General features: G+C 45.5%; 1 protein-coding gene across 2 annotated transcripts in view; it reads left to right on the forward strand.

The window, feature by feature from the left end:
* The window catches only part of RAB7A (RAB7A, member RAS oncogene family), a 31,714-nt gene extending 13,046 nt beyond the window's left edge, over positions 1–18,668 (forward strand). For both annotated transcript variants that reach the window (XM_048858205.1, XM_048858206.2), the window contains 5 exons: positions 10,484–10,544; positions 12,617–12,743; positions 15,664–15,882; positions 17,233–17,361; positions 17,730–18,668. In XM_048858205.1, coding sequence (XP_048714162.1) covers positions 10,492–10,544; positions 12,617–12,743; positions 15,664–15,882; positions 17,233–17,361; positions 17,730–17,825 — 624 coding nt within the window. In that variant the 5' untranslated portion in view covers positions 10,484–10,491 and the 3' untranslated portion in view covers positions 17,826–18,668. The remainder of the gene's footprint in view (positions 1–10,483; positions 10,545–12,616; positions 12,744–15,663; positions 15,883–17,232; positions 17,362–17,729) is intronic.
* The last annotated feature ends 9,312 nt before the right edge of the window (positions 18,669–27,980 follow it).

Raw genomic sequence — 27,980 nt, forward strand, 5'->3', positions numbered from 1 at the left:
GCCTCCGAAAGAAAGCTCTATCTTTTGGCTTTAGTTAAATGTGTAATTGTAATGGCATAACTTGTTCCATAAGGGAAACTAAGTCTAACTGTTGTAAATGATGCCTGAAGGGTACTTTCAGATGAACAGAAGGCATTTCCTTAACATGCCTGCAAGAAGTGTTTTTTGCTCTGGACCTCTGGACAATGTTCTCAAGGTAGCTTATAATCCATTTAAAAGTACTCTGTATGCACAGTGACTCAATAGGGTCAAGGAATGTTTGCCTGGCCAGAGATCTCTAATGCCTGAGTCATAACAGAATAAGCAAGGCTGTACCTAATGCTTAACTATGACATGCTATTCTGGGCTGCCAATTAACTGCATCCCTTACTGCATCAAATCATGTCATGTGGATCTGCTCATTCAGTTAGATTTCTTGTATTGGGCTCTCCACTTAATGGCATCAAAACTGGATTGGTCATAATGGATACCACATCCTCCCCAAAACCTCTAAATGCATGGGTCAGACTAGCTGCTGTCTTTTTAACAAACAACCAGTTAATTAGTTCAATCACTAAATTTGCTTCATCTCTAAACCATGTCTGGTTTAAGTCACACTAACCACCTAACATGGCTAAATTCTGCTGCAACAATGTGTGGTGGTAAAGGTTTGTCCTTTAACTGAACAGCTACCATCAAGTCTAGTTCTGATATCTAGTGTCAAATGAGCATCTGAACTTCAGACGTAATTTTTATTCACCAAAAGGTCACAATTTGCATTGGTTGGTATATGTTGAACCCATGGTGGACTTTACTTCCGACAGCACATTTCAGAATAGAAAAAGGCACTTCAGTTAACCCACCAAGTAGAAGTATTAAATTCCTGAGAAATTGCTTTCTTAGCTACCCAGTTAGCAGCAAAGTTATGCTGTTCTCTTGAAGTATTATAAATAGACCTCTTTCATGGGGGGAGGTGACCAGGCCTCTGGATATCTTGCCACTTCTAGGATGGAGTAGTGGGAAGTTGTCACATTTCAAGCTGAAAGAATGCTTCAGGACCATGGGTGTCTACTTAGCTTAGATCTTTTATTCACAAAATCCATACGTACTCTTTCCACTTTAATTTCTCTTAAACTACTTTCCTTCATGCAGAATGTCATGACTGGTGAGTAATAGAAATCTCTTGAAGTGGATACCATCCTCTAAATGTTTAGCTCCACTTCTGAGAGGGAAAACACAGACATTTCCCTACACTAGCCCTGGAGTGGAAGAGTTTCAGTATAAGCCTTGACTGCAAACATTTGCTTGTGAGGTTTTATTGGATCACTTACTGAAATACTAACTTCAAATAACCTGGCATAATTCCCAATTACTCTGCTACCAGGACATCTGCTGGGTCAAAGATCCCATAGTATTCCTCTACAAGAGCAGAGGTGTTTTGCTGGGCTGTTCTGGCCACATCAGCCAGGATGAATACCTGTACCGCTGTGCTTCCTAGCTAACAGAGCACTAATTAAATAGAGACTACCTATTACACTAGTTTCCTCTTAACTCTGTCCATTTTATTCAGAGGTATCAAAGAGAACACTTGTACTGTTCCATCTGCCCCACACATTATGATGGTCCTTTTTTCCTCTGCTGTTTAACACTTGCTCACCCACTATTTTGTGCATCCTAGCCACACACCTAGAACTTAAAATTTACCAGAAGATTCATAGTCAGATGGCTTAAATGCTCTTTGCCACCACTGAAGATATAGTTGGGGAGCAACTACCTTCCCTCTTTCTGTTGGCTGGCAGGGGGGAGGTAAGGGTTCAAACTGCTCTGGTTCTAACCCTTGTATGATCATCTCTACTAGTAATGCCCAAGGCTATCTTTTCCACACTCTGCAGAAGGGACAAGCACTGTTCCACTTTCAACCTCAGAGCTTCCTAGCTATTGTCATGAATGTCCCTGCTACTCTGCCCTCCATTTTTGGGCTGTTCTTGGCAGTATTTTCAGTTTCTCCACACTTCTACTGCTTGGAGTGGAAAACTGACAAACTGGTAACTTTGCAGGTTGGCAACACTACAAGCAACAAAATCCCTGGGACTCTTTTCAGACCTTAAGACAACAGCAGTGCATTACTTACACAGGTCCCAATTGAAAGCTTAGACTTGGCTGGAGCTGATAGCTTTCCCAGGAGAGTGCTTATTCCTTGCCCTGAAGATGAACTTTTCAAGCCCCCTCATATTCTAGGGCTGAGGCTCTCAACCATTCCAGATTACTGGACCCCTTTCAGAAGTCTGTCTTACATACCCCAAGTTTCACCTCACTTAAACTAGTTGCTTATAAAAATATGAAAGTGTTACAGCACACTATTACTGAAAAATTGCTCTCATTTTTATCATAGAATCAACTTGAATATAAATATTGTGTGCAGCAGAATCAACAAAGTAATTGTCTGTATGAAATTTTAGTTTGCACTGACTTCACTAGTGCTTTTTAAGTAGCCTGTTCTAAAACTAGACAAATACCTAGATGAGTTGATATACCATCTGGAAGACTTCTGCTTACCCCTGAGTGTATACTACCTCTTGGTGAGAACCACTGTTCTGGGGGAAACTGCCTCCTCACAGTAGTACAAGGCAGACTCATCAAACATCAGTGTGCACTACACCTGTTAGACAGTAGACTACTGTAAAGGTAACTGATATGGATGTTTTGGGGCACTGCCATGTCTCAGCTTGTGCATCCATCCAGTTGATTATCAGTAACTTAAGAGTGTTAAGTGAAAGTTAGAGAGGTTGTGAGCATCTCTAGGGCATCTTTTTTAATTTGTAGAGATGCATGTTTAAACAGCTGGTCCTGTCCCTGAGGACTGGAAACAAAAGGGCATAGTCACAATGGTATCCTCTCATGCTGCCTCTTGACAATTGCAGAAGAATTTCTAATAAGTTGCACTTTAAATAAGCACTTATATTTCCTCTAATGACTATTACTACAGAATGGTATATACTGATTGGAGTTGGAAGAACACAACTTCCTAGGTAACTTCTGACTCTTCTTGGGAACTATCCAACAGTTTTAGCTATAAAGCTCATCTGGCTTTTCTGAAATCAGAACTGGTAAAGACACAGCTCTGCTCCTTGCCTGGCTAGTAGGTTTGAGCTATGGGGTTTTGTTTTTTGAGGAGGGAGCACTGGGAGACTGAGAATGTAGATGCCTGGATTATGCACATTTCAGTGTGGTTTTTAGATTTAGCCTCCAAGGCTGCTGGATCAACCTGTGCTCTTGGGAGGAGGGAGAACTTCCTAAGTCATGAATAAGGCAAAGGACTCTTGTTTAGAGAGTACCTAGTTTCCCTAGCAAAGATTAAGCCACCAGAAAGGAATGCTGCTGACTGGTTTAGTGACTGACAGGAGTTTTCAGATGGTCTCCAAGAATGGCTGGCTGGAGCCAGTAGTGCAAGAAATGTGAATATGCTCTCCTACAAGATAGTAACACTATTAGACTTTCTTCTGAGTCATTTAGCTCTAATTCCTCACTAGGAGGGTCTACACATTTGGTATAAAACAATTGGTATTCAACTTTTCACAACTATCAGGCTAGAAATGTTATCTAGACTGGATAAATAGTCCAATTGCCCAATATAAGAATCTCTCTTCTTTGGCCTGCATAGCTATTCTGAAACTAACTTGCTTATCCGGCCAGCAGTCATCTTATAGAACAAGACTTGCAGACAAAGTTTTCAGGAAGCTGCTTTAGAATAGCAATTGATAGTTCTTCCATTTCTACTATAAACATACAGCAGACTCTCTTGTATGCTCTAGTTCTCTAAAGGTAGTAGGTTCCAGGAACCTACTACCACTGACTTGTTTTACCAATCTTACATAGTGGTACACCTAATCTGAACTGGTTTAGGTTTAACAGGTTCCCTTTAGTAAAGGGACTAGTTCATACTATGCTTACCTTTGCTTTGACTAAACAAACACCAATTCATCTGATTTGGGTAACTGGCTGACCAACATAGAGCACAGGCTGAGAGGATCTTCTGGAGAGGAAGAGAATCCCTAAGGATTTGCCACTATAGCTGAATTGGCACTCTCTCCTTGCACAGATGCAGCTTATGCTGGCTTTTAGTGGTGTAGATTATACCAGTTCCCCAAACAACAAAAGCTTCTACCAGCAAGAGTGCTTATGCTAGTATAACTGAGTCTCCATCAGGGCTCTTCCCAACATAGTTATATCTGTGGGGTGGCTCTTCACTAGTAAGTGCACTCTCCTTCTCTTCCCCCTCCCCACACCACACCTGCTAGACCAGCAAAACTAAGCCTAGACAAGGCCTAAACTAGAGCAAGGCTGCAAAACTACTCTCCAAATGAACATGCTCTTGACAATACCCTCAACAACCTTCCTGCATTTTTGAATACAAAAAACCTACTTGTCTTTGAGGCTATTTCTACACTGGCAATTGAACAACCTCTCCTCTTCTTCCCCCACCCCAAAAGACAACATTTTGATAATGCACTGTTCACATTGGCACTTATCAGGAGCATGCTCCTACTGACAACACACACTGCTTGTTGTGGGTGGAAGTTGTGGGGGGGGGGTTGTTTGTCAGCTCTGGCAGGAGAGCTGGCAAACAGCAGCTACACTGCCTGACTTGTAGCAGCACAACCATGTCGCTAAAAGCTGTGTAGTGTAGACCTATCCAGTGGGAGAGACTGCACTGTTTTGGGTTTTGGTTGTCCTTGGGTGGAGGGGCACTTTGCTGCTTGAAGTGCTTTAACAAAAAAGCTTTGGTTCTGAGGCTCTCCATAGCTTTGAGTAGATTAATGATTGATGGTGAAAGTCTATTTGAATGCATGTTTCACTAAAGTGAAGGTAGTTTAAGAAGCTGCACCTTCACAATCATCTGCCACAGATTTAAAAGATAACACAAATATCCTAAAGCCTATGTTAATACTAAAGGCACAATATCAAATTTAGCTTGGAATAGCCTTTGTAAAATCTCTCAAATGTTTTGGAAGAATGAATGTCCCATAGAAGGCTTTCCATAATAGACACTACAGCACTGGTATGAGAACCTGCTTAAGCATGCAACTCCTTCCATATGAGGATGTCTTGCAATGGGACAAACTCAGTAAATTTGTGAAACCACAACTGGAGAAGAGAATTGAGGTTAATTGCCCAGTATTGTACAAGAAGTCTGTAGCAGAGCCAGTAAATAGAACTTGGTCCTATGCATTAATTCTACAACATTCCCTTGTAATAAAACAAACTAGCCCGTACTTACCCAACACCACAGGATACAAGGGAGCATCCCTCATAGACCAAGGGTCTCTACTGACCTACCCACAAACTGCTTAAGGCAGGGTGGCCAGCCTGAGAAGGAGCCAGGATTTACCAATGTACATTGCCAAAGAGCCACCGTAATAAATGAAGTGAAGTGAGCTGTAGCTCACGAAAGCTCATGCTCAAATAAATTGGTTAGTCTCTAAGGTGCCACAAGTACTCCTTTTCTTTTTGTGTAATAAATCAGCAGCCCTGCTGATCAGCACCTCCCTGCTCCCTCCCCACACTTCCCAATCAGCTGTTGCATAGTGTGCAGGAGGCTCTTGGGGGAGGAGGGAGGGAACACCAGGCTCATGGGAAGGAGGGTAGGGCATGTAGCCAAGCCAGAGGTTGAGCAGTGAGCACCCCTCAGCACAATGGAAAGTTGGTGCCTGTAGCTCCAGCCCCAGAGTTGGTGCCTAGACAAGGAGCTGCATATTGACTTCTGAACTATATGTGGATCTGGAGTCGCAGGTTAGCCACCTCTGGCTTAAGAGGCTTCACAAACTAGATTCAATCAGCCAGATGGCTTGTAAAAGGCAGCATGAGCTCAGTTTAACCTACTGAAAAAAGGCTCTTGTAATTAGCTTGGAAAGTAGGGATAGTAGTTCTGGATCAATGGACACCGGCCTGGAAACAAAGGTTGCTGATAAGAGATCAGGGCAGCAGAAAAAGTTGCTCCCTAGACAGCAGGCTGTCTAACCTGAGGGCCTTGCTTTCAAGAGATCTAAGCTAGTCACACTTTCTCTGGGCTAAGCCAGAAGTCCTCTTAAGTTTAAATTCAGATGTTTAAAGTGGAACTAAAACGAGGATTATTGTATTAACAGTCTCACAGGTATCCCCAAAGACCAGAGAACTTCCTCCTAAGGTGCAGAAGGGTGAAGTTTCTAGAAGCTATGCCTCTTCAGTCTTGGGCATAGACAGGTGCCTGTTCCAAGTGAATTGTATCCCCATTAGGCTGTGGCCCAAGCAAGGGGAGAAACAGACTGAGGAAGACAGCACAGTTGGGAGGGGCTGTCAAGATCATCTATACCAGTGTTTAAAATCTCCTTTCATACACCATGGCAGCTCCAATCATTCTATAGAAACTGCAAAGCAAATCTGGTGTAACCCAAATAAGGTAGAGCCACCTGTTACTGCCATGAACAATAAATGGAGCACAGGAATTTTGATGATCAAGGCAATAAAGCCACAGTTCTGTACCCTCTTCGTGCTCTCCTGGCCTGCTTGTAGCAATCAAACACCAAACCTGGTCAAAGGCTGAAATTCAGTGCACCAGGCACTGACTACATCGGAGTTCAGATGGGTTCTGTATGGCTTAGCTATAGCTTTCTAAAGCTGTCAGTTCATGTTTATGAATAAAGGACCCAGCTGCTCAGGCACAAGTAGCAATGATGAGTGCAGTCTTCAAAGAATGGATACTGGCTTAATGTCCTGATCAGAATATAGCAGGACTGTGTCCATGCACAGGGTACTCAGAACTGTCATTTTCTTAGAAAGATGAAGCACATCTTAATCTTTTTTTTCTCCCACCAAGCAAGAGGGATTTGTCAGCTGCAAAACTCAGTGCTACAGATCTCAACACTCACTGTTCCATATAGCTTGCTACCTTCCTGGGCACCAGAGCCATAATACTCAGCAGTTACTTCAGACTAGTGTAGATGAAGTTTGAATGGAAACATTCTAGAATATGCAACTAAACTTGATACCCTGTTGAGTCTAGCATTCTAGATGGTCAGTCCCTTAAAATGTCAATTTCAGTTTGGCAGTTGATATTAAAACACTTTGCATCAGAACTTCACATTGCCACTTTGAGCAATACAGCCTCCTGATCATTGAAATGCCAATCCTGACTAGTACTTAATTTCTGAAGGTGAGGTGTCAGCCTAGCAGTTCCTATGTTGTCCGAAGCAATTCATAACATCTTCAATAGCAGAACTGGAGGGCTCCTAATGGAGCAGTAAGTCAAGTCACTCTACAGCTAGAGTGTATACATAACTTTATAATCTAAGTTACTGGGAGCTCTACAAACTAATACATCTGAAGTGGCAAAAGCTGCCTCTAAATGCCAGGAAAAAGTGTATTGGCAGTGATGCTGAACTTTCCAGTAGGAGTGAAACTAACTGTATAAATTTGTTTACTTGTAGAATTTACTTTCAATTTTTTGAAAACTCTTTACTCTTTCCTAGAGAAGTGAGACTCAACAGTAACTGAGAGCACACCAGTAAGACTACTTTGTACATGAATCTTTACAGAGATTAAAGTGGCTTTAGAAACCAAAATTGGCTTTAGCCTAAACTGTGCCATACAGTTGGTTCTCTGCAAGCTGGTACTTCAGGGTACTGTCACCATTCTGAGGTGAAGAAAGTTGGGTGGACTATAAGGCTTGAAAAATCAAATTTAAAAATCCGTATCATGAGTGGTTTCGGAGTAACAGCTGTGTTAGTCTGTATTCGCAAAAAGAAAAGGAGTACTTGTGGCACCTTAGAGACTAACCTATTTATTTGAGCATGAGCTTTCGTGAGCTACAGATTTCACATGGCTGCCAACTGCTGCAGTTTTCCAATGAAGGGAGGTGGAAGCCAGCATCCCAGCTTCCACCTCCCTGATGTGGCTGTTTGGGGGGCACAGCAGCCAGCCCTATCCTTGGGGTGGAGCAATAATTCATCTCCAGGCTGATTTGTCTGACCTTGTTTGGGCAAGGGATCAAGTCCTAGCTCACTCAATGTTCAGCTCCAGCCCAGCAGCTGCTGTCAAGCCAGCAGGGGTTGGGGGGGGGGGTGGGTGGGCTGGGAATGGTGCCACATAGCACCCATGAGACCCAAAGACACCACAGGAGCTGAGCCTGAGCTCCATTGTTACTAGTCGGCACAATAGCAAGCACCACTGCTATTTGTAACATAAGTAGGTGTCATGGGGGATGGCTCCTGGTCTTAACTCCTTGCCAGCTGTTGTAGCAGTGTCTTCCTGGGTGTGACCAGGGGTAGGGGCAGCAACTCCTAACAGTCACACTGTCAGGGCTACTGGACAGTGCTGTATAGTGAGGTACCCCCTGGCCTGCGGCCCCTTTCTCCCCCAGGATTGGACCAACCAAATCCATGACTGGCCCCCGCCCCACAAGTAGCTGGGGCCTCATGGGGAGGTGGAAGCAGGGATGCCTGCTTGTCTCCTTGCTGGGCACAGAGGAAACGACAGTATTGGGCTAACATTTTCTTGCAGTCCATGAAATTGTTACTTACACAGGGCCTTGATTGTAAGGCACACAAGTCTGTTTGCATAGTGCTGCCGAGTGGTGTCAACAAGAGTAAACGTCTGTGTACCCCTCTCTTGCTAAGAGTATTAAGCAGTTGACTGCTGGTCAATGGCAAATGACATCAATGACTGCTCTTCAAACTCTTCTTCCAAATAAACTCTAAAAATCACTCCTGACACACTCCTGTCACTTGTGAGGGAGTCCAAATCTCAGGTCCATCCCACATTTGTCTCTAATGAATTATACCATGACCTGTTCCCTACATTGAGAACTGTGTGATTAAGACTGGATCAGAATCTGCTGTGACACTTACTAGAATGATTGATTCAATGCAAGCAGTTAACCCCAACAGAGCATCCTTGCCCTGAAAAGGGCATAATTGGATGAGGGGGAAAGGAGCTCTAAAACTGGATGAAACATGAAGATGAGTAACTTTAAAGTTTAGCTTAAAGTACTCCTTTTTTTTTTTCCTCTCTAGAAAACCTTTTGAGAAATGTATAGGCCTTGGCAGAATGCTGAAATGGTGAATTATGGGGTGCCCTCTGGCTTTGTGGGACCAATAAACATGTGATTGTTCTGCAGCAGTTAGACTTTCTATAAACACAAAGCAGTACTGAATCTGCTTAAACTGGTTTAACCCAGACTTCTTTATATTGTGCTAGGCCCTACTAAGCCTATAATCTAGATGAGAAAACAGGTGGATGTAGACAGATGGGGAGCACAAGGAACTGTGGTATACAGACAAGCTCAAAATGGCAACAGTGAGCATGCCCCCATCTGTGCTGTGCTGAGAGCAACATTAAAAATGCCATTAAGGCCCCTAAGCTAAATATATAGTACAATCCCATCGATACTGTGCAACCAAATGAACCAGTGCTGGCCAACCAATGAGAGCAGTGGAGCTAGAGCAGTATCTAAACTTGGGTCCTCAAACTTCTTCTAGCCTAGTGAAGAGGACCTCAGAAGCAGAAATTCTATCAACTGTTCAGCTCAACAGTCAGTTCTCCAAGTACACTATAGTGTATTAAAAACATGATGCCACAGCTGACTCTTCTAAGAAGCTTACAGTGTGGGGGGAGTCCCTTTCAGTAAATTGACCCTTAGCAACCATTTTTGCTAAAACTTTTTTAAACATATTTTAAATGAAATTGAAACATTCTTGCATGCTAGGATTTGGTTTTTAATTGCATTGGATTCTCATTGTGGGTGAGGGGATGGGTGTGTTTTGGTTTTTTGCAGAGCGGTTTGTAACCTCTTTTCCTAGCCTTAGCATAGGCTGCTCCTATTGAGTTCCATTGCTCAGTGCCCCACACATCCTAGTGATCTAGACTACTAGTACTATTTCTATCGGGATGTTCAACTGGAAAGTTCACCATCTCAGTTCTCTTGCTATTGCATGTGTCCTCTAACCTTACTCTAGAACACCTAATACTTCCCTCTTTGCATGACTTACCTAGAAATAGAACTCTAATCTGTACTGTCTGTGGTCTCTCAAGGAGACTTGACAGGGACAAGAAGCCCCCCTCTAACTGGTGCCATTAGGCTACACTAGCTAAGCTCAGCACTACCAGGTGAGTCAGTTTGGGCCAACATGTCCAAAAGAAGCCAGACTGGATAGTCTTATAAAACATAGTGGGGGCTGTAGCTCAGTCTACTAGCAGAGGTGGGCAGATGGTCTCTGCCTCACCATTTATACAAAGTTTATGGCAATCAAAGAGGCCTAAACCAATGAGCAACCACTAATTAGTAACTTGGTGGCCAAGTATTAATTGTACTCTAAAGCTCCAGAAGTCTCTGGTTGCATTTAAAACTTTCAGGGATATAGGATGTTTAAGCTTGGAGAGTTTCAATTCCAGGTTAACTACTTGACTTAGTTTGATAACAATGTGCAGTCATTTCCTCATCAGAATGATGAACTCTTCTCTTTCCTTTTAGTTTGAAAGATGACTTCTAGGAAGAAAGTGTTACTGAAAGTCATTATCCTTGGAGACTCTGGGTAAGTGGAGGAGCCTTTATTAACTTAATGTAAACAACTTGTGTCCAGCTGAAGTGTCCCATAATGTGGCTTGCAAATGCTTGTCCTTCCCTAGGTTGGACCAGTGAAGTATTAGAGTGAGATGGATATTTGAGTTGTGGAAAGCAGCTGACTACTAAACTGCCTTTATGGCTTTAAGGACAATTGACAGCCCCTTGTTCCCAATGTTTGTCCCCAATTCCGTATTTAGAAATACTGGCAATCTACCGTATTGCCAAAGCTTCTATGGTAACTCAACTTGGTAAAAATCTTCTAAATCTGCATTTAGAAATCTGAAGTCTTATTCCTGGGAGTCTCCTAAAGCTTTTACCATCTCATTGGACAATGAGGAATTGGGTCCTAAAACAATTAATACTAAATATACTGTGCTAGCCACTCGCTTGTTATCTGGGAGTAATGAACAATACACAAGCGATACCTTGAGCAAAGATGTTAACTTCAGCTTCCTGTTAATCAGTGAAGCAGACGCTTCTTTGTTCTTGGATTTACTGCACAAACAGTAATTCGACCCTGAGTCTCATCAGATAAACAAATCTGTCATGCCACCACATACAGCAAGTTGCTGAACAGAGAACACTTGGTAGCCTTGAGGGAGTGGTGGTAACCTCTAAGCTGGTATATCTGGCAGAATCTCCACTCCCAGGCTACTTCACTAAGCAAAGTATGTTAAGGTCTTATGTCTCCACTGGACATGATGAAGTTATTTGGCTACTGTAGCAATACCATTCAAACTGCTTTGTTCATCATGTTAGATTCCATTAGCTGTTTTCACTTCATAACCTGAAGGGACTTGAGATGTGAGAGCAGTATAGCTAATTTCTATTGAAAGCCAATCCCTGCCCCTTGTCTGAAGGCCTAAAATCATGTCTGGGGGGGTCCCTTTGTGCTGGGTACTATCTCAACATCCAGTGCACTCCTTTCTGAAGAATAGAATCTTCAAACTGGCACACCCTCCCAGGGCAGGGGAGAGGTAGAACAAGCCTATGGGGGGTGGCTGCAGCATGGGGCTGTCTGGGCCAGGGCAGCAGAATCCACAGGAGTCTCCAGTGGACACGGATGGGACAGCTGCCCTGCTCCAGTTGCAGTCTACTAGATTTCATACATACACTCCCTGCTGCTGCCTTCACTTGGACACCTGTGGCCACAGCTCTGAATATTTCCATTCTGCTGCATGGGACTAAAGAGCCCTGGTCTGCCCCAAGTGGTTCTTTGGGGATGGGCACCAGCCAAGTCCTGCTGCTGCTGCTCCAGGCATGAGCTACCACTCCCCAGTGTTTCTCTGTCCCTGGGAAAACTTTCCCTGTGAAGGGAGGGGATGATGCAGCAAAAGTTTAGCAGTGTCTGTCCTAAAGGAAAAAGAAAAGGAGTACTTGTGGCACCTTAGAGACTAACCAATTTATTTGAGCATGAGCTTTCATGAGCTACAGCTCACTTTATTGGATGCGTACCGTGGAAACTGCAGTAGACGTTATATACACACAGACCATGAAATAATACCAGCAGGACAGTGGGGTGGGAGGGGGTATTGTTTCATGGTCTCTGTGTGTATATAATGTCTACTGCAGTTTCCACAGTATGCATCTGATGAAGTGAGCTGTAGCTCACAAGCTCATGCTCAAATTGGTTAGTCTCTAAGGTGCCACAAGTACTCCTTTTCTTTTTGCAAAGACAGACTAACACAGCTGTTACTCTGAAACCTGTCCTAAAGGAACACTTCCAAAAGTGCTTGCAATTATTCCCTTTCCTCATCAGAACCAAATGGGCTGGTTGAGCTTACACAGCCTGAGAACATCTCTCTAGCTCAAGGAGCTTCATAGTCACTTCTCCCATCCACAATAATGCAAGTGTCTTCTAAATGTCCCGCTCACTGTGATCAGGCATTTGGTCAACATACTTCAGAGTGAAGGTCCTGGTGCCTTAATCCTGATATTAAATAAAGCAAAAACGCTTGGACTGAATCGCTTATGGGTATCAAAATGCTGTCTGCAGAAATTACTTCTTGATTAGTCTTGCCTCATTTTCTCTTCCTACAGGGTGGGGAAAACCTCACTCATGAACCAGTATGTGAACAAGAAATTCAGTAACCAATACAAAGCTACAATAGGAGCAGACTTCCTGACAAAGGAGGTGATGGTGGATGATAGATTAGTCACAATGCAGGTAAGGATAGCGACTGAGCTGCTAGCATCTCATCTCTTGTTTACTTGCCTATTTTAAGAGGCTTTCACAGCTCGGATGTAAAGTGCTCAGGAGTGGGCAGAAGTACACATTCATGCCAAATATAAGCAGCTGAGGTCCAGCATTTCTGTGCTCAACTTCACAGTAATTCCCTGCATGTTGGCTCAGGATTGAATTAACTGCAGGTGACCCTTAACCATAATCCTACAAATATCTATGCTGGCTCCTTGGATCTTTGCATTTCTTAGCTACTCTTCTCCCTTTGGCCATCAGTTTCTAACCACCTCAGATATTAAATGCAGCTCCTCAGTTGCATTTAAGGGACAGAGGGAGAAGCCTTTCTCTACATCTTGTCCCTTGAGAAAGTACAGACCAGGGGAAGGCCTCAAGCTGAGGCCTTCACATGGTGGGGAGTTCTGAAGGCTGGCTACAGCCAGCCAAAACAGAAGGCCTAGTGGCCAAGCAGAGTACAAGGGTGGCATAAAGAAGGCACTATCCTGGGCTAAGATCCAAGAACTTTAGTTCAAGATACAGTTAGCCCCCTTAAATGGGAGGTATCCTCAACTTATCCAGTTATCAACTGAATAAATCTTTTCCCTCATGGGAGGGAGGAGAAGGCAGAGTACTTGTAGAGCCAGGCATGAAAGGCCCTTTGAAGGAATTACTCCTTTCTCTAGCAGACTGCAGATTAGTCACAAGTCTAACCTTCTGATTGTAAGGCCCTGTCTTCAGTGGCCTAGAAAGTAAGTTGAGGAGACTTATTTACCAGCAGTTCAAGCCAAAATAGCTTCCCATCCTACATGGAGGAGCAGTGTAAGCAGGACTATCTATGCAGCCTAATAACACCAGTGCTTAGTTGCTTTGGGTGTTCAAACACTGCTTTATTTGTGTCTGGGACACTTATAGAGCTGTTGGGTAGTATTACCACCAGGTCCTGGGCTGGAACACTATCCACTTGGTTCCTTAAACACACTAATACAAGGATGCCCCAAGAGTAGGATAGCACGTCTAGCCTTCTAGTGTATGCAGACCCTTAATATTCTAGGCTAGAACACTACTGTGGTCAGAGTGACTGGCCATGACATGTTTGCTTTTTTCATACACACAACCTAGGCCAGTGGTGCACAAACTTTTCCAGTCTCTTCTCCCCCTCCCCCTGTACCACCACCAACATTAACAATCTCTGTACCCCTCCTCCACTACTGCACAGCCAAGGCTTCCTCAGCAGCAGAGCTTGGGCTGAAGGCAGAGCTGGGGATGGGGGAGGAGCAAGACTGGAGGTGAAGCATGACTAGAAGCCTGGCACTCCCTCCCCACTCCCTGTGAAGGTTGGCCCAGGCCCTGCTTCCTGTCTTCCAAATGTTCCTCTGCACCTCCCTAAGGAGGCCTACCCCCACAGTTTGAGGATTATTGACAGGGGGTGGGGGCTAAGAGGGAGTGTGCAGTAGATTTTGAACCAATTGGGGTGATGGGTGGACTATCTTCTAGAATAGAACACAACTGGCTTAACTATTCCCATACCCACTGATCAGGAATATTGATATCTGGTAACAGAATTGCTAGGTCACTAGTCCAGTCTCTAATACTGGTAACTAAACTGGATCTTCTGTAGGAAGATTCAGTAAATCCCCCCCAACCCTTTTGCTGAGGGGAAGCCCTTCCCTAGTGTCAGCTAGTGATTGGCTTACACTCTGAAGCATGAAGACTTGTACCCCTCAACTTCCTATTCTGATGATTTTATTGACTTTGGGTAAGCTTCTCCAATTCTAATCTCTTCTTCAGATCTAAAGAGCTATCAAAGGGAAATATCTACTGGAAACTCTAGTGTTCTGTTGAAATACTCCGGGGGTAGCCCTCTAGTATGGCTGCTCTGCTGTGGGCAACCTGGCCACCCAACTTCAAATGGGCTAAAGCACAGAACTGCCATCATGCTTGACTTTTCCCAACTTTGCTGCAGATTTTGCTCTGCTTCTTACACAAAAGGGAGTGGGGCAGGGAAGAGACTTCCCAGGACTCACTTTAACAAACTGCTGTTGAACTTCAGCTTGCAATTAAACTCAAACCAGCTGCAGACAGGAATTCTAAATGATCAGAACTTCCAGCTGTCTTGGGGAAACAAGAAATTGATTGAGTCTGACTGGAAATCACTCTGGGAGCAGGGGGGGAGGAATTGAATGGTAGGATATTAGTGCATAGAATTCCTGACCACATCACATTGGCTTGTAGGGAAACTACTAGCTTGTAGAGTTGTCTTGGCTTGTTTTTTGCTGGTTGCTTACCTATTGGTAGGGTTGAGGTACATGGTGAAACTTGTAAAAGATATACATGAACATATGAAAGCACTACTGCATTCTCAAACCTAACACATCTGTCTGAAAAGCCTCAGGGGAAACTTGCCTTCCAAATAGGATTCAATGTTGCTCAGATCTAGACTCACTGTGGCTGCCTACTCCTGTATCTCTTGTAACAGTGTGATACAGATGGCTTTTGAAAGCCAGGATATGTATAATCTCTTGACTATCCAATCCCAAAATGTCACTTATTTTAAACTTTCTTGATGCACTGGTCTAAATTTGAGACAGGATTCAGAAGTTTGATATAATTCTGAAACTGCAGTAGTCTTGCCTCCTACAAGGAGCTAAGGGCCTTTAGGAAGGGCCCGTTTTGCTCAGCTTATAGTGACTTCTTGCACATGCCATATGTGCAGGAGATGTAAGGGAAAGTCCCTAATTTCTCTCAACCAGCCTCATGGCAGTGTTGAGGACTGCAGAATTCCAAGGGGCATTGGATAAACAAATATGCTAGATCCCTCAATTTAAATGGCACTAGAGCTGCCCCCAAGACCCATGTCAAGTCCAGTAAGTAACTTCTGTACTAACTTGTCCCTCTGCTTTTTCTATAGATATGGGATACAGCAGGACAGGAACGGTTTCAGTCTCTGGGGGTGGCCTTCTACAGAGGAGCAGACTGCTGCGTGCTGGTATTCGATGTGACAGCTCCAAATACATTTAAAACCCTAGACAGCTGGAGGGACGAGTTTCTCATTCAGGCCAGTCCAAGAGATCCTGAGAACTTCCCTTTTGTTGTGTTGGGAAACAAGATTGACCTAGAAAACAGACAAGTAAGTCTCAGTAGCTTTCAAGAAAGGCCACTGTATCAGAGAGCTTGTCGGGATAATTCTAAGAGGCAGCTTAGTCTTGTCCAAAGCATCAGGGCAGCTTAGAGAGTCACCGCTAACACTGTTTAACCTGGGCCCTTGTGAAGAGGGCTACCCATCTGTCCTCTACAGAGCCATGCATACATTCCCTTGGAGAGAAGGGGCATAACATTAGAGGAAACATGAGGCAGTGGTTCAAGAAGTGCAGCACAGATGCTAGTTGAGTCTTATTTAGCTGCTCCAAGCCATCTCAAAGACTTACTCCATGCAGTTTCTGGCCACCTCTGGCTTGGTGAAAATGTTGCTGGTCTGTCTTGCGTGCTGTGTGGAGGAAAGGGGTGTCCATTGTGACTGTAGGGTTCCTAACATACCTAAAGCGGAGGCTTCCTATGAGGAATTGGGGGCAGGAGGGGATGGGCAAACATCCTTCAGAATACCTCAAGCAAAAGTTCAATCTCTGCACTAAAATCCCAGCCATTATCAAGCAACTCACTGGGTTTTGTAAAGCAGTTCTCTTGCATGTTGCCCATGCAGTGAAAGTTAGGACGTACATTGTAACATCCAGCATATACCTGACCCTTTGAGTCCCAAGGGTTGGGGGCAGTTGGACTATGCAGATGACTCCATAGTTCTTGGAGAACTGATACCAAAGTGCTAGACAGTGGAGTTAATCTAGCTGCATTCTAGACAAAATATCTGTCACTTGCTCCAGCTGTAGCAAAATCTTACTGCAGTTAGGATTCAAACTGTACCATGTTCGCCTTCCACCTAAGGCAGCAACTTTAGCTGATCAAACTGGATGCTAGCTTTCTGTCCATACATGTGGTAGGTGTTAATTTTCTTAATTTAAAAAAAAAAAAATTCTCCACTTGACGACCAACACTGGTAGAGTGCTCTTTGCATAGATCGGGGTGGCCAGCCTGAGAAGGAGCCAGAATTTACCAATGGACATTGCCAGAGACAGTAATATGTTAGCAGCACCCACATCAGCTCTTCCCCCCCCCCACCCTTCCCTCCCTGCACCTCCTGAGCATGTGTTTCGTGGTGTGCAGGAGGCTTGGGGGGGAGTAGCAAGGGCATGGCAGCCTCGGGGAAGGGGTGGAGTGGGGGCAGGGCCTTTGGCAGAGCCAAGGGTTGAGCAATGAGCACCCCTTGGCACATTGGAAAATTGGCACCTGTAGCTCCAGCCCCAGAGTCAGTGCCTATACAAAGAGCCACATATTAACTTCTGAAGAGCCGCGTGTGGCCTTGGAGCCACAGGTTGGCCACCCTGCCATAGATGAAGGTGGTGATTGTTCCCTGTTCCTCATACAGGTTACCACAAAACGAGCACAGGCCTGGTGCTACAGCAAAAATAACATCCCTTACTTTGAAACCAGTGCCAAGGAGGCCATTAATGTGGAACAAGCTTTCCAGACAATTGCACGAAATGCACTTAAACAGGTATGATATGAAGAAATATCTAGCACCCTCTAGTGGCTTTCCAGTCAACTCTGCAACCAGAATCTAAGCTGTTCATGTTGCATTTAAGCTAATGACACTTGCAGGAGATGTGCTGAATTTGACTTCTCTGCATCAGTATCTGCCCCTTCCCAAAGGAGTGTGCCAAGTCAGCACTTGCCATCTTTGGTGTCTTCCAGACTTGGTGTCCTTTCCCTACTCCTCCTTCGGGCAATCCTCTTCCCAGCAGAAAGCTTCCTTCCCCAATAGCAGTCTGTAACACTGCACACTACCCGCTTCCCTCAGTGGTGCAGACCTAGCTGAGAACAAGTAAAATCTATAACTAGTGACTCTCTTCTCTCTCTTTTTAGGAAACGGAGGTGGAGCTTTACAACGAATTCCCTGAACCCATCAAACTAGACAAGAATGACCGAGCAAAGGCCACTGCAGAGTCCTGCAGCTGCTGAGATGGAGATGGAGGGGTTGAGCACAGTCCTTCACAAACAGATCACACTTAGGCCTTCAAACACACAGCCCCTCTTCTGTGTAAAAACAAATGAAATAAACTCCCATCTCCAGCTGCCAAAATCCTCCCCATCTACCATGAGCAACTGTAAGCCCATTCCCTTACACAGAACTCATCCATGTCCCTACATCCTTCCACATCACTTCATGGTAACAGGCCTTTCTCTTAGTTTAAAATGGAAATTCTTATGTAAGTTTGGAACGTAAGCTAATTCAGGTGTCCAATGGAAAGACTGTTTACAGGTAATCTGTGTAACAATTGACATACATTTTTAACTGTCTTGTGTTCCCCTGTGAAGGCTGCAACTGGAAAGGCTGATTACCCATAGTTCATCGCAAGCTCAGCACTCAGTCTAATTAGGTTGAGTTTTGTATGTATCTCTGTTAATGCTTGTTACTTTTAACTAATCAGATCTTTTTACAGTATCCATGTATTATGTAATGCTTCTTTAGGAAAAATCTTATAGTACATGTTAATATATGCAACCAATTAAAAATGTATAAATTAGTGTAAAATTCTTGAATTACATGTTTAAGTACTGAAACACAGATTCACTAGAAAGTGAGGAGGACTCTGAAATGCAGTGTGCTAGCAACAAAGTCTAGATAGAGGCAGTATTCTGTACAGTAGAAGCAAGAATTATGTAAACCTTTTTATTGACTTTGAGAGCAGAAAAAAGCTTCATCTCCTGGAAAATCTGTCTGGCTTCCTTGTCTCTAAATTTTCAGAGGATGTGCATACTGGATTATTGGATGCAAAAAATTAAATACAGCTATCAAATGTTCATCTTGTTTGTTCACCTTCCCTGTCCACTAACTTTTTTGCATTCTTTGCAGAACATTAAAGTCTGAGGTGTTCCAGTAACTCCCACCTTTGTGGAAGGAACTCATCTTTCCCTTTCCTGGGTTGGGGTGGTGATCCCTTGACAAATGACCTGGAATATAAATCTTTCCTCCCCTTGTGCCAACCACTAATCTGGAATTTTTGGTATGGGGAAAAACTTGGTTGTCCCCTCCATTTCCTCCTCTTTTCCCTAGTCTTTGTTCTTGCATTTGTAGCTTGCTTCAATGGAACACTTCTTCTACCCGTTTTCCAGAGGTCTACATTCTAGTACGTAGGCTAAGCGGTTGTGACAAACATGATGCCAATAAACTTACCAAGAACAAAACTTGGTGGTGGTTTTCCTCCTGGTTTCTGATTATCTTCCCTATTAAACTGTCTCCCATGCTCTGTAATGGGAACTCATGGAACTAAATTAAAGTGAGCCCTTCCTAAATGAAGGGCCTTGTCTCCCACCCTTTATTTCCTCTATAGAGAAGAAAAATCAGCAGTGATCTCTGTAGCTTTAAACTCTTGAATAATGGAAATGAGCAGGCCTTTTAACTGCTTGATAAAACTCCTAGAAAAGGCTTGAGAGGAGCTGTCGTCTAGAGACTTCAGCAAATGATGGAACAGGTTACAGGGAAGCTCCAGCTCTAATTGTCCACTTGCTGTACAGCAGATGAAGCAGAGTTCACTTCATTGTACCCCTGGTGTCCAGTCCTCTTGGAGCCCTAGGCAGTTCCTGTAAGATCATGTTTGCATTAACATAACATGATTGGCTGATATGCAATCCCTGCATGATGGTGGTGCTCTGCAGAGCAAGTGGTGTCTAACTGCTACACCCAGGCACTTTTCTGTGTGCAGGAAGAAGTGTTGCACTACACTTCAGTGCTGTGGAATCTCCTTGACACTCCCCTCTCCTGCCATCTTTGCATGGACTGTTAACCACAGTACTAGCCTACTGTTAAAGACAGATGACCCAAGTCAAGGTCTTGGGGGGGGTGGGGGGGGGGAGAATAGGGAAGGGCAACCCAGATCTACTACCAGCTCCAACTGACTTTTCTCTGCTTCAGTATCTACAAGGTCTCAAATGCCACCATTAGCTTTTTACACTGACTAATAAGAGAACCCACACTAGGGTTAAAGTGAACGTTCTAAGCTTTGGCAGCTGGTCACAATTCTCAAGTTGCAGAGGGAGGACTATGGCTTAATATAGCAAGCAAATGTAGTGTGGTGGAAGAACTCTTTTTGTTGGGGAGAGGGAAGGCTATATCCCTTTTCCCCCTGCTTTACAGATAAAGTCTGGACCAAATAAAACTCTGTGTGGTGAGGAGAGAGGCCAGTGTCAAGGCACCCTTAGTTAATCCTAAACAGACCAGAGCACACCCCTGCCTCCTGTAGCTAGCAGCATTTAAAGCAAAGCTGCTGGCTGGAGCTCACTTCTGGTGTAGGAAGCCTCTTAACCCTACATCCAACTCATCTGCACAGTGAGACAGCATCCCCCCTCCACAACTTTGCCTGCTGGTGCACTATTTTTAACTTGGAGACTGAGGGACTCCTTCAGAACTCTAAGCATCTTCTCCTTTCTAGGATGGCTCCGTAGTGCTACAGGCCACTCCACAATTCCTCTTAATCCATTACAGTACTTAAATTCTCTGAGAGCCTGTGATGGTGCACGGCTCTCTCCTGCTGCTCTTTTCCATAGTGCTGAGTGCTGCAGTGGCAGCACCCGTGCCCACCTTACTTGGTAGAACAACAAGGATTCTGGTGGCACCTAAAAGACTAACATTTATTTGGGCATAAGCCTTTGGGTTTAAAAAACCCATTTCAGATGTGTGGTGAGAAAATGACAGATGCAGGTGTAAATATACTGGCACATGAAGAGAAGGGTACAGGCTAACATGCTACCTCTTTGATACTTTACTTGGTAGTGTAGACTGCACTGGCTACATACAAGGGCCATCTGTTCTATGTCCTCTACAGCAGGCACCTTATGTGCTAAAGAGCCTTCAGGTGGACCTAGACCAAGGTGTCCTGGGCTCAGGATGCAACTTGTTTCATAGAGTCAAAAGGCAGAAGAATGAAGCGAGTCTCTTCTCTCAGCACCTTATGGCCTGGCTGATGGCGGCAGCCCAGTGTTACAACAACAAATACGTTGCAAAGGCTTTAGGCTGGTCTGAGGGCTTTCAAAATACAGGCCCTTCATGGGCAAGAGCTACTGCTGTTAAGTCAAAGTAACTATTAAACAGTCCTGCTGACTGCCACGTGTTCCTTTCTAAAATCTTCCCTGGTCTCAGGCATGTTCTGCTAAGCCCAGCCTTCCTGCATCTCTCCAAATCCCACTTCAAACCATCTCTGTCTCAATGTCTTTCCTCTCAGTACTACCTTTGCTTTAATTTAGTCTCCAATATTTACATTGCTTTGCATAATCTAGACTCTGTGGGTGCTAGGTAAGTCAGCTTCTGGCTAGGCTAATTTCTCTGCCCTGAAAAAAGCAAGACTTTTTGCCCAATGAGTGGGAACGTAACCATGAGATGCGCTCAGTAGGTTATGCAGCCTAGCAAATGTTTTTGAATACTTGTGGGGCTTCTGACTGCCTGCAATACAGTGTTAGACACTTGCTTAGTCTATTGAAATGTAATTGCTGATCAGCAATGGGAAGGGCATGTGCAGCTGTTCATGCGCACAAATAGCAGAAGTGCTGTTGGGCCATGACCTCCAACCCTGGGCTGGGCCTGGAGAAAGGGGCTAAGGGATGCAAGTGATAAGGCTTGCTTGGAATGAGCAGCTGCATGTCCTTTCAGTTACTAATAGATGACACTGAAGTTAAAACTACCTCAATTGAGTTATTTTTCAAATAACTCAGGAGCCCTCTTATGTGGGTCTCTCCTTAGTCTCAAATTAGATTCTGCTGTCTCATTTGAATGCCAAGGGCATTTCAACCTCCCTGAACCACATTGTACACTGTGGTTGGTCATAGATTTAAGTCCAGAAGGCACCAAAGAGAGCTTTTCAATAATGCTTCACTGTTTGATTTATTACTTGTATTGTAATAGCATCTGCTAGCCTGTTTGTATCAGGGTTTCATTGTGCTAAGTGCTGTACAAATATAGGAAGACTTTGCTCCCATGCTGCTCGGGACAGGGATTAGCTCATTCAGCCCCTCTCAAGCACTTGAATAGTATTTGATACTGCTTCTAGTCTAAAGAAACAAGCCTCTTCTGTAGTTCTGCTAGTGTGGAGAAAAGGGCAGCAATTGGCACACCTAAACGGCTACCTTCCTCTATTCTAGTTCCTGATGCCTCAGTCCTTAATAAACCAAAGTTCAGATCTGCACTCAGGACACCTATTTTACCATGTACAGTTTAACATTTGATTTAGTGCCATGTTTGGATGGGGGAAGCACTCTTAAATGTTGGGTCATGGGTGGAGCTGATCAATAGCCAGACCTCCCAGGGCTGCTTCATTTGTGAGCAACCTGTGCAACAGTGACATACATTAGGTGGAGTGAATGATTTATAGATCTGGAGCAACAATCTCTACTTTATTTGCCCAGTGCTGCTGTGATTTGCTGGTGGCCTTGAATTAGAAACCAACACTGAGGAGAATCGGAACGTGTGGAAAGCTCCAACGTCCAACAAATATATGAGAGAATTTCTAGGGGTCATCACTCATGTGTGCCAGCCTAGAAGGAAGCAATGCTTCTGAGTTGTTGGGGGGGGGGGGGGGAGTTTGGTTTGAGGACAGGTACATGTAATTAGGTTTTCTGAAGAAGAGGATTGGTGAGGAGGAAAATGATTCTGATCTCAGCTGTAATATGGGAGACAAAGTTACTCTCCATTAAGCTGCCATCTACAGAACAGTTGTCTCTATGCTAGCCCCAAAGTTTTGTAAGAACAGCTGTTAGCAGCCATCTAGCACAGTTTCTGTAGTATAGCTGTGTTATGCTTTAAACACAATCCAGGACCATAAAGGTCAGTGAAGCTGTGTCTAAGAGATTTTCAGCTGTAGTGTGAATCCTAAAGTGCCAATCCACAAATGGCCCAGCAATAGTTTCAATCCAGTTTGGCTGGCTGAGGACAGGGCCTATAAGGGTATGTTTACACTGCAGCTGGAAGTGAGCCTCTTAGCCCACGTCAAGAGACTTGCACTGGTTTGGCTTGAGCTAGCACATTAATAATAGCAGTGTGTGGACACTGTAGCTCCAGCAGAGACTTGGGTTAGTCACCTGATCTTCGACCCACAGGGTCCGGCGGGCTAGCAAGCCTGAGCTGCTTCCTGAACCACAACATCCATGCTACTATTTCTAGTGTGATAACTTGAGCTGAGCTAGTCTGTGTACCCAGGCTGGGAGGCTCACTTCTCAGTGCAGTGTAGACATAGCCTGAGAGTTTGTGTATGCCAGACTTTGTACTATTCACTGCCCATGAGTATGCCAGCTGGAGAAGCTTTTGTGACCAGCTGATGGGTTGAATGGGCTGCATTTGGTCCCTAACTCTCTGAGCTTCCTTTGCTTATAAAAGAGCAACTCCGTAAATCTTACTGTGCTGGTGTTTGCTGCTAGGGCTGCCATTCTTGTGGTTTCACAAAAGTCTTGCAATAGAGTTTTTCTTAAAGCCTTAGGTCCGGAGTGATGCAGTTAATGTGAGAATCTCTTACATTGCAAGACCACGTTTCTAACCCTCATGGTTGTGAGGGCAAGCCTGGAAATGTGACTCAAGTGTATCCCAGTGGCTGGGTGATCTGGCGATGGACTATGGGGGTAGGCGTCCCTGCCCTTTAAGCACCTGTGGTGTGCAGGGTGCCAGTGTGTTGCCACACTGGTGTTAAAGGAGGTTTTTAGGAGAGTTAAGCTAGCTCAGTTGAGCTAACTCTATTGGAAAACAAAAACACACAATTGTTTCCCTAGGCCAGACAGGGCTGTAGAAGGTGGTCATTAGACTGAGCTGGGCAGTGGTGGCCCTTCCCTATCGTATCATGGTATCCCCCAAGGTGGCTGAACATGTCCTGTCGTGGCCCTCTAAAGATACAAACACTGAGTGAGTGGATTAGCCAAATGCAGCTAAAACCTGATGCTTCAAATATCAGAGGTGGCCCAGGTCCTGGTCCCACAACTGTGGCACAGGAAGTGGGGCTGACACTGCTTGGCTTGGCCTGTTGGCTAGGCTGAGAAGGCCTGGGCAAATAGCAGGCTGCTATGCCAAGTCACTTTTTCTAGTCATTTACCAGCTTCTGGCTGACATGAGCAGATAAAGGAAAAGGCTCAGTACTGGGAGGGGGCAGGCAAGACTCCATCATCCATCTGCTCTCATATGCACCATGGGGCCTGCACAGCGGACGGGGAGCCAGGAGACAGGGATGTTATTCCTAGCAGGGTAAGTCTCTGTGCTTCAGTGTCCTCCTCTGTGGCATGGCACTATTACCCCACAACAGGCTGTCCAGGTGAATTCATTGATGGCAGTGAAGTGCTTTGAAGATTACTATATTATGCTATCCAGTGCTCGGACTCCCCCCCTCATGACTCAAACACTGAGATCTGACTCCACCAGTAGGCTGGGATTCTGGGGATCTCAATCCAAACCAAACTCCAGGGCTCTATGCCAGCATCACCGCTGTGTGGACAGGCCCTTAGTGGCTTGCAGGCAATGGGAGGGGAAGTCTCAGGAAATCCAAAGGCCTGTCTCCCTGCCTGCCACGTACAGATGCTGCTAAAGGGCAAGGCATAGAAGCAGCAACAGCTTGGCTTGTGCAAGGAGGATTTGGAGAGGCTGTGAGGAAAGTGCAGGCCTAGCAGCAGGAAGCCCTGAGGGGGAGCAGGGGCAGGAAGGGGCTAGAGCAAAAGGAGAAGCCAAAGGGCCCTGGGAGAAAGGAAACCCGTGAGAGCCCCTGTCCCCCAGGCAGGTCAGTGCAGCTCTGGGGGAGGGAAGTGGAATTGCTGCTCCTGGGCCTGCGGATGGGGGCGCGCCAGGAATTGCAGCTTGACCCTTTAGCTATAAAACTACACACACGCCCCCGGGGCAGCTGAATTCGCTGCCCTAAGGGCATGAGAGAGCAGGGCTCCGGCCACGGGCGATGCTGCTCTGGAGATAGACGGGTGAGCCGATGCCGGATCGCAGCCCCGGCACAGCTTCCCACTGCTCCCTCCCTGAGGCAGCTGGGTCGCGGCGGGGTGGAGGCGCGCCGGCGCCACGGGGGTAGCGTTCCTGCCCTTTAAGCCCACTGTGGTGAGCTGACGCGTTCGCATCCCGCCTGCTGCCGCTGCTCCCCCCGGTCCTCTGCCTCGGGGCTTCCCAGCTCCCGCACCGCCTCATGCGTAGTCACGAGCCAGTGTTCCACCGCCATGGAGACGGTGACGTCACAATGCCTGGGGACCCAGGTGGCCAATGCACAACCTTCCAGCCTCCTCGGTGCTTTGAGTGTCAGCGGAGGGGCGCAGCCACAGGGCTGTTCCCCAGCTCAGCGCTGAGTGCCTGGCTCGGAGCAGCTCAGCAACTGGGTATCTGGAGAAGGGAGTTTTTAGCAGCTCCCAGGGCGGGAAGGGAGAATCCTGCCTGAGATGAATAGCTTTTGCCGGTTATGTTCATCTGTAGGGAGGGCACTAGATAATATTTCTACCAGCTTAAAGGGATTTTCAAACAGCTATTTATGTCTCTTGGCCTCCCGGGAGGTGGGTAGATATTATAGCCCCATTTTCCAAATGGGGAACTTGAGGCACAGAGAGGTTGAGTGACTTGCCCACGCAGAGTTAGTCAGCAACAGAACTATAACTGAGCAGTCCTGACTCCCAGGCCCCCGCTCTAACAACTAGACCATTGCCAGTTGATGATGGCTGCACCTCTTCCTCTGGGTGCTACCGTTTGATACTGTGGGTGGGTGAATCCCAAGAAGTTCACACTGAACTCAACTCTCAACCTGCATCACAACAGCCGTGGTGCAGGGATTGGAAGCTAGTGCTCCTGAACTCCATCACCTGAGTAGCAGTAACAGGAAGGGGTCAGCCACCTGGTGAAGTAGCCAGCTCAAAAGAGCCCTTTGCTGTGGGAACCCATTCCTAGAGTGCAGGGCGGAGAGAGACTCACATATTTCCATCCTGTGCACCAGGACTGCAGGCTTTTCTTGCAGGCAGCATCCTATTGCCATGTCTGTGGACTCAAACTCCATGTCTGGGTTCAGTCTGATGGAATCCAGTGTGACTAGCGCTTTCAGTCTGAGACTTTGATGTAAACATTTCAGCCAGCCCCTCCCAATTAGCTTTTCTCCTCTATCCTTTTCTTTGGCATGAAGCAGATACTTGAGCTGCCGCCAGATATTGTTTAGGGTACTGTCCTGCTAGCTAGCCAATTATTTGTATTGCAGTAGTGCCTAGATGCCCCAGCTGAGATCAGGGCCCTATTGTGTTAGGCACTGCACACATAGCTACAATCCCTGCCCGAAAGAGCTAACTATCTCAGCAGACAAGCTGGAAAAAGGAAGGATTATGATGGCGGAAACTGAAGTTTAGAGAAGGTCCAGATCTACAAAATGACATACTTAGGCATTGCAACACTAAGTGTTGCGATGCCTAACTTTTAGGCAACTAACAAATCACTGGTACAACAATGGGCTCCACAAACCCTGAGTTAGGCACCTGGGCTCCCTATACAATGAATGGGAAGAGTCAAGCAGCTTAGAAGGTGAGCCAGGCAACCAGCATGCTAGAGGGGGCTGCCTAAATTAGCCACTGGGAGATGTTGATGAGAGGGGTGTGTCCTAAACTCTGTCCCTCACAGGGTCTTCTCTTCTGCCCTTAAGTCAAGTCCAGGCTGCAGGGAGGTGCCTGTTTTTGCTTGTGAATCACAGCGTCAGAGGGCTTAGGTACCTTAGCCATTTGTTACGAAAATGAGTGAGGCTCCTCTCTCATTCATAGGTGCTGGAACTAGGGGGTGGTGCTGCACCCCCCTGGCTTGAAGTGGTTTCAATCATATATTGGTTTTACAGGTTAAAGTGGTTTCTATCATTCACAGGGTTTACAGTTTGGTTCAATGGCTCTCAGCACCCCCACTGTACAAATTGTTGCAGCACCCTTGCTCTCATGCCACACAAAGTGGCAGGGGGAGGAGGATCATCCTTATAATTTATCTCAGTGATTAGGGTATTCACATGCGATGTGGGAAACCCTCAGTTCAGATTCCCCTGCTGCCTGATGAGAATGGATCTCCCACCTGGACTACAGAGGGATTCTCACTCTTTCTCTGGCCCAATTAATATTTAATTATTCAGTTAGTTTATTTAATTAAAGTGGAACAACTTCAATTGTAGAGATAGAGGGAGACACATCAGACCATTCCATAGCCCAGGCGCTAGGGTACTCACCTGAAATCTGGCAGATCCCCATTCAAACCTCTTCTCACCTGGCAGAGTGGGACTTGAACTGGGGATCTCCCACAAACTGGGTTTGGGTGGGCCCAAACCACTGGTGTACAAGTTATAAGGGAGGTCATTGCCTTGTCTCCCCACAAACATGGCTGTTTTGCGTGGAGTTAGGTGGCCTCTGAGCATGCCTACTGGCTCAGGCCCCACAGACAAGCTAGGTGCTCCTCTAACAATCTTCCCCGATTTGTGGGCCTCAGGGAGGAGCGAGGCATCCAGATGCCTCAAGGGAGGCAGCAGTGCACATCCCCAGGTGCAGAAAGATATGTGCTGAGAGAACTTTTACAGTGGAAAGGTAAAAAGAAAAGGAGTACTAGTGGCACCTTAGAGACTAACCAATTTATTTGAGCATAAGCTTTCGTGAGCTACAGCTCAATTCATCGGAAAGGTAGGTGCCTATAGGCCTCCGTGTCGGCCATGTGGGGGTTTGTGGAGTGCAGTAGTGCCTAAAACAGGAACTTTGCCACCGACCTGCTGAATGCAAGTTAATCAGGCCCAGATCCACAAAGGGACAAAGGGGCCTGAGTCAGGAACTGAACCCAAAACTTAGTCCCAGTATAAAGCCTTAACTGCAAACCCATCATTCTTCTCTTTAGGCTTTTGATTACTTATTATTGTTGATGCAACATGGACAGAGTGAGCAAGGATCTGCTAATCATTTCAGTTCTGGCTCCCATCTCAGGTTACTATTGCCCATACAGAATGTCTGCTGAGCAAACCCTAGCAGTACTGGATTGTCCCCATTTTCTTCTCTGTCCCTCCTGCTACTGCCATGAACAGTGGGCAGTGTTAGCAGACCCCCAGCCTCTGGCATTTTTACTTCCATGTCCTCTAACTGGCACAGGGTACATCCAGATAACAGGAT

This window comes from Caretta caretta, chromosome 7 (genome assembly GCF_965140235.1).
Source record: "Caretta caretta isolate rCarCar2 chromosome 7, rCarCar1.hap1, whole genome shotgun sequence".
Classification (NCBI taxonomy): Eukaryota; Metazoa; Chordata; order Testudines; family Cheloniidae; genus Caretta; species Caretta caretta.